Here is a 12,270-nt window from a genome sequence, read left to right as displayed (position 1 = left end):
CAGATTGCGGCTACCCCCTATATTTTGAAGGTTAAGAATCCAAATATGTAAGAAAAAATATATGTTTATTCAGAGAAAGTACGTTTTTGTGTCTGATTTCGTAACTTAATTAATAGTTAGCACTAATTAATTAGCATATTTGAGGTCACCCCCAGGAACCATTAAGATTAACACTTAGTTCGTGAAAATCCGATCATTAGAACGAAAATTATTCAGGGTGATATCTTTTTTTTTTTGCCGACTGTACTAAAGATAATTTAAGATATATCTATTAGTATATTTTTCTCCTTTCTGTTATGCAGCATAATACCGTGTTTCTTTTTTTTTTCCTTTTATCTTTTTTTGTGAATAACTTAGAAATCATTTAAAAGACCTTTAAATAGAACAATCAAATTCAGCACTTCGAAAGTAAAAAAATTTTGCTCAATGGCAAAATTTAATATTTTTTTTGTGTGCCATTTCTTTGTTAGAGACGAGATTTCTTTTCCTTTCTCTTTCTTTTTCTCTCTTACCGAATTATTGAAAGCAGATTGAGTTGTTATAGAATATTCGATATATCTTCGATGCTTCATATTAGATTATATAGAGAAGAGAGAGGTACTTCTTCAGAGGTACTTACTTTCTGGGTCAGTTATTCTTTTGTCACAGACAACCATCCACCATTCCAAGCATTTATTTCTCTCAGAGTCGAAGTACCTGTCTCCAGAACATTCTCTCACTTCTGATCTATTATCATGGCAATAATAGTACCACTTGCACATCCGCTCATGTGTGAAGCAGCCATGCCGATTGGTGCAATTGAATTCAGATTCTTCTTCCACAACTTTGTTGTTTCGATCATCTGCACGAAGACATAATGTCAAGTCAAAAGAATGAAATATTTAATGAATAGGTAAATAAATGAATTAAATAATAGTGGTATTGAATAAATTATTTTTTATCGAAGTTGTCGCATATGTGACAGTATAGTAAAACTCTACATTCATATTTTCTAGAAAAATGCGTGGTGTTAAAATAAACTTTAAAAATTTGAACAAATGGTAGAATATCTAAATACCAAATTTTTTTATTTTCCTTGTTAAAAATTTAAATTTGAAAAATGATTAAAGTAATGCAACATTTGTATCTATTATATTCTATTACCTTTATGATAGGACTTACTAACTCCCTAACAGAGCAAAGGAGTTTTACGTTATTTTATAAGTTCTTTTTTTTATTATAAAATTATTAATGCTGATTAGATAAATTTTCATATTCTTCACAAGTTTCGTTATATCTATAAAAATTAAGTGGAATGTTTATGTGCATGTGTGTAGTTTTTTTATTTTTGCATTTTTATTTTATTTTTTAAATGGCGGGCACTTGGGTTTGTCCCATTGACCACAGAAATGCCAGAACTGCTACTCTCTTCTCGTTACCCAGTGGGCACCAGTGGCGAAGCTACGGTGGCGGAGCAGCGTCGCCCACGTCACGCAACCACAAACCCGTTTATAGGGTGGGTCACATTCACACAAAGGAGAAAGAAACATTCATGCCCTGAGCAGGATTCTAACCCGCGACCAGCGGCTCCGCAGTCAAACACGCTAACCACTCGGCTACCTGGTCGGCTGTATGTGTGTATATAATATACAAATCCGCTATTCTGAACCAATCCGCTCCAAATTTGGTGTAAATACATTTGATAACGCGGCGGACCTAACTGTCAACTTTAAAACTACATCTCAAAGAATGAGTTTCCCATAAGATTTGATGCATATTTTATTTTAAGGCGGTTTGGTAGCTTGCAGGTCTAATCAATCAAAAATTAGCTTTATTGCACATTTTTATGAATTATTTATCATTGGTTTAATATGTTGCAGATTATTACAAGTAAAATCAACGTTAAAAATTTCAAAATGTATGGTGATGACGTCACCGATTCGTATTTTATACGGTTGAAACCACAAGTTTCTTTCATTGATACTTGTGACTATAAAACGTGTCTCTATAAACTTAAACATTGGAAACTCAAGGTATACTAGTGAAATAGAATTGAAGTTACCATTTGAGCCATGGAAAAATTATGGTTAAGTATGAGTATCTCATTTTAAATGATACTATATGTATAGTTAATCTCTTTTTAGTGAGTTGAACGTCTTACTTATTTTATAATAAATATAATATTATGAAGTCGTTGCGAAATATACAATCAATAGCAGAAAAAAAATGGTTATGTATGTGTATTATGGTGATATTGGGGTACTCATCAGTTTCGGAAGACGGCAAAAAAACCTTTCAACACAGTACCTATGTTGGTTTAATAGGTTCTCATTACCATATCACCTGTAAAGACTGTAAAAGTAGTATTTAATACCATATTCAATTAAGCATTTATGGCACCAATAATACTTTCGTAATTTTTTATGGCATTCGAAATAAGTACCGATGTTATTTCATTCACCAAAAGTGATCCTAAAAATATTAATGTTATAAGTTGCTTTCGAAAATTACAATTATTTAATTTTGGTGAAAGGTACAAAAAATTAATGGAGAAATTAATGGTGAAAAGGTACTTATTCATCTAGGAAAACCACAAAAAATAGCTTTATTGTTGTTGATGCCAACTTCAGCTAACTTTATTAATATACACAACTGCTATTGTGTTAATTGAAGTTTTTTAATAAGCACTAAATAAACTACGATTGGTATCAAGATACCTCTGGGAAAATAGGTAAATAGGTTTTTACAGCACACCGAAATGGATGTGTAAAGGAGAAAACTGTTGATTCGGGTAATTTTTGACTATCAGGAGTCGACATCGAGCATTATGGAAATGACTCTAAATGTAATTAATATTTATTTTAGAGAGATGCACTTCTATAATGCATGTTTTGCTTAATTTGATAAACTAAAGCTGCTGGGAAGGGCAACAATATTTTTTTTTAAAAAAAGAATTGTTTTAGCATAATTTATTGTTTCAGTATATGTCTTTCAGTTTCGTGCCTGATTTCACAGTGCTGATTAATACTGATTTATTAATTATTAACTTTTTTCCACCACGTACGAAGAACGGGTATTCAGCTGGTTTATAAATATAGTATACAAGTTGTTTTATCACTATTATGCACATAGTTTAGGCATTTTGTATATCTCTATAATATATAAAAAAATTTACAATTTACCATATTTTAATGTATCAAAAATATGAACAGAAACTTAAACAGAAGACAAGGATCTGACCATTTTTGAAGTCTGAAAACTGTTTTGGTTTTAGGCACTACTGGAGAAAAAACGGAACAGTAAATTTATGAGAATAACATTGGGGATTGCATTTATACTAATACTTGATATTGCTTAATTCGGGTAATAATTTCAAATATGAAATTAGCTTTGCCCCTAAAAATACAGATCTTTTTAAATGACATTTTTAGTCTATTTTTTGTTAAGATGTAAAAGGTTTAAAGCGTTATATATAACAGGAGGTCACGTAAATGTTGCGGTAAACTTCTAAGGGAGTTAGGGACATCGTTTGGACTAAAACTTAATAAGAGCCCATGCCCGGGAATGTTGTCGTAGGAGGCTAAGGAAGCGTCCCTATTATTACCTATACACAAAGAAACAGTTCTTAATAGAGAAGCTCCTCTAGTATGGCGACATTTTTCATGACAGGTTCCTATGCAATTTTGGTTTTGATGATGTACCCTAACTCCCCTAGAAGTCGTAACATTTAGGTGACCTACTATCATGTATAACGTGTTTAAAAAGTTTGTACATTTCGACAAAAAATAGACTAAAATTGTCGTTTAAAAAATGAATAAAAACTAGCTTGGAGAGAAAAACCGATTGCAGATTTGAAATCAGATATGTTAAAATATTCAAGATCCGTTAAAAAAAATCTCATGCAACAGATAAGAAAAAATATTGTTCCCCATCGTAATAGTTACGAAAAAAGTCGAATAATTATATTTAATCATCTGTTCTTCCAATTAATGCGCATATTTTTGATTAAAAAAAGGGCCGCCTTTATAATAACTCAGTCTTGTCTATGAGGTAAATGTTCAATAGCCAAAAGGTTTGCGCTTTTCTGTCATCAATTAAAATATCAAAAAGTTTAAGCAAAGTTTCATTAAATTTAATAAGTTTCTGAGAAAATTAAAGACCAGATTTGTTGATGTTGATAAACGCAATCGTGTTCATCACAAAATATTTAAAATGATAAGATACATGACTTAAGTTTGCATCTGAGCTGTTAAGAGTTTTTTCTTTAGAAATGTTAGTTAAAAGAGGCTATTCAGCACTCTTGTGTCCTGCACCAATAGACTATGTAGCTTTTTTCTCTTGCAGTGCTAGCTTATCAATTATTTTACAAAAAGTTCTTTAGGTTTATTATAATTCAGCATTTTTTTAATGTTTTTTAAAATGCCATCGAAAGAAATCATAACCCATTAAAAAAAAACGTAACTTTTAAATTTACTAATCTTTAGCTTTGAGCAATCTGTCATACCTTTAGGGTGTATACGTTTTCCACAGGTAGTTTCTTCTTCGTCGATGCATTTATTTTGTTCTAAATTGAAAAGTTCCTTATCTGGACACAGTTTAGTTTCGACCACTCCACCTTTGCACACATGGTATTTCCCACAGTTTGTTTCGTGTGGATAAATTCCGTTTTCTGTTGGACACACAAACGGTGTTTCTGTGGTACTGCCTGAAAGAGATGCTTATGGAAGTCAGATACATTTAAATTTTCCTTTAGCTTTAAATCCAAGTTTACGTTTTTTCTATTTGTCATTGATTAAGAGTAAAGTGAAACCCGTGTATGTAATACCAACATGATTTATATCATGTCATTCCTATGTATCCCAATAAATATAAAATGCATTAATTTTTCTTAACCTGACTTAAAAATTTTACTTAGCAAATACCACATATATCTTAAGAAATAACTGTAATTACCTCATTGTGAGATATTATGAGATTAATTATTGGAATGAATTACAATTAGTAATATAAATTTAATGCTTAACTGGATATAGTTAAAAACCAAAAATGATATGTTTTCACCTTTTATTCCTGATGGAGGTTCTCTCTGTTATCAGCAGATGGCAGTACAATAAGAGGCATTTATAACTTCCTCTTGATGATACGAATGCATTGATTTACTCTAATTTGAACTATGACGTCATAGGTAAACTGCAAGACTTCCGGTTTGATAATTTTTTTTTAGGATACAGAGTGAATATTTTATTAGTTCTATATGCCAGTTGCTTTCGTATAGTAAATAATTTCTTAAAATATCGCAACTAATGAAATTCGACTACTTTACATTCTTTATGTTACACTAAAATTTTGTGGCTTAATCGGATAAGCCTCAAAATTTAATACATAATTATAATGAAAGTACAAAAGTGAGCTGCAAAATGTACAGGGAGTGCGATGAAATGTTGCCAGATGCTTAGATGTTGCTAGATCTTCATTTATATTGAATTTTTTAATAAATAAAAACGTAACTCAAGAATGATAAAAAACTGTTACCTACAAGATCTTATATAACGACGTTAGGATATCGCTAACGAGTAAAATTACTTCATATTGTATCACACATTCCGTTTTCTAAGCTTAATTTTTTTTTATTAAGTACAGTTTGTAATTTTTCTAATCCAGGAAATCATTCATTTCATTTCGATTAACATTTTAAGTAAATGTTCGTGCATAAAATTATGTATTTTATAAGTAAAATGATATTTGCTTTTTTGAAAAGGAGCGGAACCACCTAGAATTTATTGCTTTATTATGATTATTTACTAATCAATTGCTATACAAGTCCTTAATAGATTTCCCCTGCGTTACACTTACCACTGAGTTTGTTAAACTTTCAATCCGATTTCCCCAATCCGCGGAAATGCTAAAGCATAACATTGAATATTTCCAGAAGTTTTTTTTCCCTTCTCGTCAGCAGATAAAAGTTGAGGATAGCAATTCAATAGCATTCTTAGATAAATATGGTTTATTTAAGCGGTCAACATGCAAGTAAGACGGGTGGTCAGGTTACAAGGACTTTGCTCATTTTTATTACATGCACGGAGAAAAAAATTCTTTTAAAATTACCGTACTGTATAGTAATGACATTTCTAGTAAAAAACAAACAAACATTGTTCTGGTATAAAAAGCAAATTCAATCGTACGTAAACTATTCATTTGGTACTTTTTTCATTCATATGGTAACGGTTTACCAGAAATTCTGATTTTCAAAACTATAGTTTGTAATACCACACGTTTAGTAAAAAAATACAAAATTGAGAAGTCAATTTAACTTAAATGATTTTTTCGCCATTCTCTAAGATATGATAAAATTACCAATTTTTTTTAAACTTTTACCAAATTTTATCAACTGTTATAAAACCATATATCATGATTAATCTTACCAAAACCTTTACCAACCAAAGTGCTTTGGTAAAAAGTACCCAGCTTTCTTGGTGTTCCCATATTCTGGTAGTTTTGGCAATACTTTTTTCCTCAGCATATAGGATCAATTCGGTTTTATTGTATCTATCAATTAATCTAATACAGAGTGTAAATAAAGTCAATATGTAAAAACTGATACAATAAAGAGAAAAATAATATATTTTAGTTACGTATACTATTTTTCTCTTTATTATACTATTATTCTTGCGCTGTAAGTATACTATTTTTCTCGAGTTACATTACCTGGAGTAGTTCTAGTGAATGGATAAGGAGTAGAAGTTCTTCTATCTTCATAAGTGCTTTGGAAATCATCAAACGTATGATCAAGTTCTAAAAGAAAAAGATTATTTCATTTATTTCAGTTTATTTTTAACCTCACCCTTATTTTAATTCTTAATTACGAAACCATTTTTAATATTAGCTTAAAGTATTGCAACCACATAAATTTGAAGTTTAAAAACCTTGATGTAATTGGTTTTCACTTCATGTCCTGTGGAATGATTTATAATTAAAATATGTATTTGTAAAAACATTTAGTGTATCTTACCACGAAAAATGAATTACTACTACTGTAAATTAAGTACTACGGCAACTACTCTAAATCTTAAGTGGCGTAGTGAAACTCCAGGAATGTTACCTTTCACCACTTTTGGTGTCTAGTAGTTTACCCATTTCTGATATTTTGATAACACTATGTTTCAGTAACACTAGCATTTATAATTATAATATAAGATACGCACAAGAGTCAATAAAATTATATTTAGGATACAATTTAAAGTAAGAGCAATTTGTTCAGGATGCAAGCACACACTAATTATTAAAATAAATTTAGTTTGTTAATCAATGAAACATATAGTAAATAAAAAATATTGAAAGCTCGAATTAGGCTTAACAGAACGGAAGGAAATATAATTTGATTATAATAAACTTAATTAATATAATTGACAGAGATTTGAAAATTAAAGTTTAATTATCCTGTAGCGTATCTACCACTACAAAATTACAACTACAATTCACTAGTATTTAAGATATGTTAACTCGTTTCTATATTGGGGTACCTTTTCACAGATGAAGGTGGGCATTTTCGATAACTGCTACTCAGCGTGTTATACACTTTTGTATTTTAATTTATTTTAAGTTAGTCACTCAGTTTTGTGACTGTACCTTTTTCCGGAAAATAAATATTTTATTTTTATCCTCTGATGTATTCATATTGTCTTTGGTTCCCGAAAATATGAGAACGTTATTCTAGTTTCTACAATCCTTACTGTGCAACTAGAATCATGTGTACATTTTGTTACAGTAAATTTCCATTTCTGCAAATGTAGAGCATAGTGCAAGATAATAAGCTCATGCCATTTCGTAAATCTACTGAAGATATTCAAAATACACCAAAATGTGTACTAATGCCCGAATGGTATGAATGCGCACGAGCTAGGTACAAGCATTCTTAATTATTAGTGATTAGATTTAACTACACCCTACTAAACTACTAGCCCTCTAACAATTAAAATGTATATGAATGCTCGATTTCATGGTAACTTAAAGTAAAGAGTTTTTTCACCTATTCAACTCAAATTCGGAGAGGTATTGCACGACAGTTTTTACAGTGAGTGAAGATAATTATAAAAATATTACTTTACATACCATCAGGTCGAAGTCTGTTTCCACAATGTACCAAGTACCAATCTTCGCAGCGTTCCCTGTGACTATCAAAAGCTTGACCTTGAGGGCATTCTTTTAGAACTGCCTTATTGTTTTTGCAAGTGTAATAATAATTGCAGTGTTTCTCATGAGCAAACAATCCATCAGTTTCAGCGCAATCATAATCTGGGTTTTCATTTATTACATTATCTTTATTTTTATCTGTCAAAAGTATAGAAATAAAACATAAATATGATTTTGTATTTAATGAGTAATTTTTAGAAAATTAGAAATGATCAATTTTTAAATTTAATGAATGCTTTTTAAAGAGTTTTTTTAATGATGTTCGCACTCTCTCATCAGGAACAGCTAAGCATTTCTTTGCTTCAATAAGCTGAATAATTTTTCTGAAACTCTTTTTAACTGAATTGTGTCATTTTAGTTCTTATAAATTAAGTGCATATGTAGTTATAAAAAAATCATTGAAATATTATATGTGAAATGATAATTATTTTTTTTTTTAATCGAAGTATATTTTTTAAGCAAAATCATTTAGTCTGTGTCAAGTACTTTCAATGCACAGTAATACGGAAAACACTTCAAGTTTTATAATTCTATGCAGGATACTCCATAAATATTGGTAGGAACTTTAAGGGAGGTAGAAGTATATCGTAAGAATTGACAGTTGCACTGTAATCCATGGCCGAAAATTCGTCGTTCGCCACCAGACGTACCTCTGTATTATAGGCTAGTGCGTCTAGTGTTAATTTTAGGTTTTCTACTAACTATTGTCGGAAATTGCTTCAAATAGGCTCTATAAAAGTTGTTTTATATCAATATAATTATTTTGGGGACTCACTTGATAGTTGTCAACTCATCATCCTCAGTCAAATTTTGCAATTTTCAATTCTTATGATGTGCCCCAGATCTCCTTAAAGTTCGTATTAATATTTATGAGACACCCTGTATAGCATTAAAAGATAGTGATCTTAACTGTTTCTCGTTGTTGCATGGCGCATTCTTATTAGGTAGAAAAAGCCATTTAATGAGATCCTTAACTAAAATAGAATATTCGGAAATCTTTGGCTGCCATCAGCATAAAATTAATTTAAGTAATAATCTCTTTTTAACTGTGAAGTCCTTATCATCTGTAAAATATTTATTTCTTATTCAATGTTGTTTTTGTTTTATTTTATGTGATACGATGTGGCTAACATAGTCTACACATAAACCTGTGACGGACAAAAAACTTGTAAAAGACAATGATTAGGTACCTTTATGCCTATAAAACTACAACCGTATTGCTGAGACGGACATTGATAGTATTGAAAATATGGATAGAATTAATTTACCAGTGGAATGTATGTCGGGTCACCATGGGCTTACGTGTAAGAATTGTAGTAAGTAACTATCTGAGCATATCTTTCCGTACCTTTCTACCATATGTACCTCCCACCTTTGTACAAATGGAATTAGTTTACTAGTGGTTCGTGTATCGGGTAACCAAGGAGACGTAGAAGGTTTATACTATATAATAGAAATTTGTTGAGTGTACGTATCTTTTCATGTATCACCTGCTCTTGAACAGAGAGAATTATTTTTCCAGTGGCGTGTGTGTTGGGTAACTAAGGGACACGCAAGGTGAATGAACACCTTGATCAACTGGATCTAAAATATCAAAGGGTTTAGATTTATAGCATAAAATAGAAACTTGGTGAAGGTATCTTTCATGCATCACCTGCTCTTGTACAGACAGAATTAGTTTTACCATTGACATGTGTGTCGGTAACTAAGGGGCACACATTGAAGATTTAAAGCACAAAACAGAAGCTTTCCATGAATCTTGTATCTTTCCATGATTCATCCATGAATCTTTCCATGAATCATCCATGAATGGAAGCTTTCCATGAACAGAAGTTTTGGACTGATAGAATTAGTTTACCATTGGCATGTGTGTCAGTAACTAAGGGGCACACATTGAAGATTTAAAGCATAAAACAGAAGCTTTCCATGAATCTTGCATCTATCCATGAATCATCCATGAATCTTTCCATGAATCATCCATGAATCTTGCTATGAATCATCCATGAATGGAAGCTTTCCATGAACAGAAGCTTTGGACTGATAGAATTAGTTTACCATTGGCATGTGTGTCGGTAATTAAGGGGCACACATTGAAGATTTAAAGCATAAAACAGAAGCTTTCCATGAATCTTGTATCTTTCCATGAATCATCCATGCATGGAAGCTTTCCATGAACAGAAGCTTTGGACTGATAGAATTAGTTTATCATTGGCAGGTGTGTCGGGTAACTAAGGGGCACACATTGATGATTTAAAGCATAAAACAGAAACTTAGCGATTGTACGTTTCCTCTCGTGTATCACTCGCCTTTATAAGGTGAATGCTTTGTACTGTTTGAAACTGGATAGATATTTTAGGGTAACCTTGTGATTTCAATAATCCATCGTTTATTATCACTTACCTAAATGGGTTGTTGTTTCGGGAATTATTGTTGGAATGATTTCAGAAGCAGTAGATATACGATTTGTGATTTTTGATGTTTTTCCTTCAGTTACGATTCTTTTAGTCGTTGCTTCCTGCTCTGTTTGAGTTGAAGGTACCTCTGTAACAGTAGATCTATCTTCAAGAGTTGTTTCTGATACTTTGGTTACAATTTCTTCTGACGTTCCTCTCTCGGTGGAATCTGTAAAAATGTTCTTAGGGGTAGGTGGTACATCCGTTAATGTTGTTTCGGTTGAAGTATTTTCTCTCGTTGTGCCTAAAAAAAGACAGCATTAAAAAAAAAAGAAAAAATAGTTTTATAGCAAAAGAGAAAGTGTTCATATGCCATTGTTATATATACCTCACATGTCGTTAAGAATTTTTCTTTTCATAATTAAGATAAATTAAATGTTTTTCGTATAAAGTAAATATTCATTACAAACTAAATTTATTTTTCTTTAAAAGCTTAATCCCGTTCCTCCCAGTAAAATACGTCGCAATTTTAATAATAATAATAATAAAAATAAAAAAATACACGAGGCATAACAATGTGTTTTTTTAACACTTTTTACTCAACTAATTTCTAACCCCTTTATATATGTTTTTTCTGGATCGCTTAGTTCAAGCAAAAATAAATAGGTAGGGTGATTTTTAATTATTAAAATTGTCTAATAGTTACTGTAAAAAATCTGTTAGATTATCGGAATTATATATGTACTAAAATATAAAATCCGGAAAAAAAGTAGTTTGAAAAGTTTTTTTTTTGTTATATTCAAAAATTTATGAATAATTGATTTTGTAAAATTAAAACTTTCAATGATGAATAACAATTTTTTTAGATCCAAATAACTACAAATGAGCTCAAATTATAAAAATTATTGTTTTGAAGTGAACCGTGTTTGGAAGATTTTATCATTTTCTCTGAAAAAGAGACCAGTGTTCCATGCTGTATTCCATAAATATAAATTATTAAGAAGCTCAATGTAATATTTACCCCTTATTTTGACCTAATTTAATACAAAAGAATGAAACAAAGTATTAAAAATATGTTTAATAAAAATTTTCCACCAAAGGGTTAAGGGCCCTGTTAGCTCGCAGCTGTATTTTGTTAAAATCTTTAAGATTAAATATTTGGATGCAGATAGTTCATTCTAGCCACAATATTGCATTTTTATTCACAGTTCATTCTAGCTACAATATTGCATCTAGCTACAATATGGCATTTTTTCGTAAAAATAATTAAAAAAAAAACATTGAGAGCTACATTTACATAGTAGCAATAAAGGTAATCAATTTTACAGCAGAAATCATCATGAAAGAGGTTGGAATAACCATTCAATCCTACACATTTTGGAAAAAGTTTTGATAAAATCTGAGTAGTTGAGTTTCTGAATAGTTTAGAGACACTGAATCCTTGCATTTATTCCAAAACGAAGATTTTTGAATTGGCTGGGAGCACTGCAAAATGACGGTGCGAATAAAAAGAGAGATAGATTTTTTTAAAATTAGCCTAAAACAAGCGTTTTGGCTTGCATCTTATAGGGTAAACCAACCAGTGAAGGAACACCACCCAGTGAGGGAACATTTCATATATATTGATAAAAAATAAGAATTTGAAAGTTTTTCTTTAGATTAATTGGTAACAATAGCTAACTGCCAAACAATAGAAAGTCATCTAGCA

The 12,270-nt window shown here is 30.8% G+C and overlaps 1 protein-coding gene across 4 annotated transcripts in view; it reads right to left on the bottom strand.

Annotated features, from left to right (window-relative positions):
* LOC107445347 (papilin-like) overlaps positions 1 to 10,866 on the bottom strand; it is a gene marked incomplete at its 5' end in the record, with an annotated part of 20,189 nt that extends 9,323 nt beyond the window's left edge. For all 4 annotated transcript variants that reach the window (XM_043056686.2, XM_071180119.1, XM_071180120.1 and 1 more), the window contains 5 exon segments: positions 620 to 841; positions 4,484 to 4,684; positions 6,685 to 6,771; positions 8,089 to 8,307; positions 10,570 to 10,866. In XM_043056686.2, coding sequence (XP_042912620.2) covers positions 620 to 841; positions 4,484 to 4,684; positions 6,685 to 6,771; positions 8,089 to 8,307; positions 10,570 to 10,866 — 1,026 coding nt within the window.
* Positions 10,867 to 12,270: the final 1,404 nt, after the last annotated feature.

The sequence above is a fragment of the Parasteatoda tepidariorum genome, chromosome 4 (assembly GCF_043381705.1).
Source record: "Parasteatoda tepidariorum isolate YZ-2023 chromosome 4, CAS_Ptep_4.0, whole genome shotgun sequence".
NCBI classification, from domain to species: Eukaryota; Metazoa; Arthropoda; class Arachnida; order Araneae; family Theridiidae; genus Parasteatoda; species Parasteatoda tepidariorum.
This window is presented reverse-complemented; position numbering and strand designations above follow the sequence as displayed.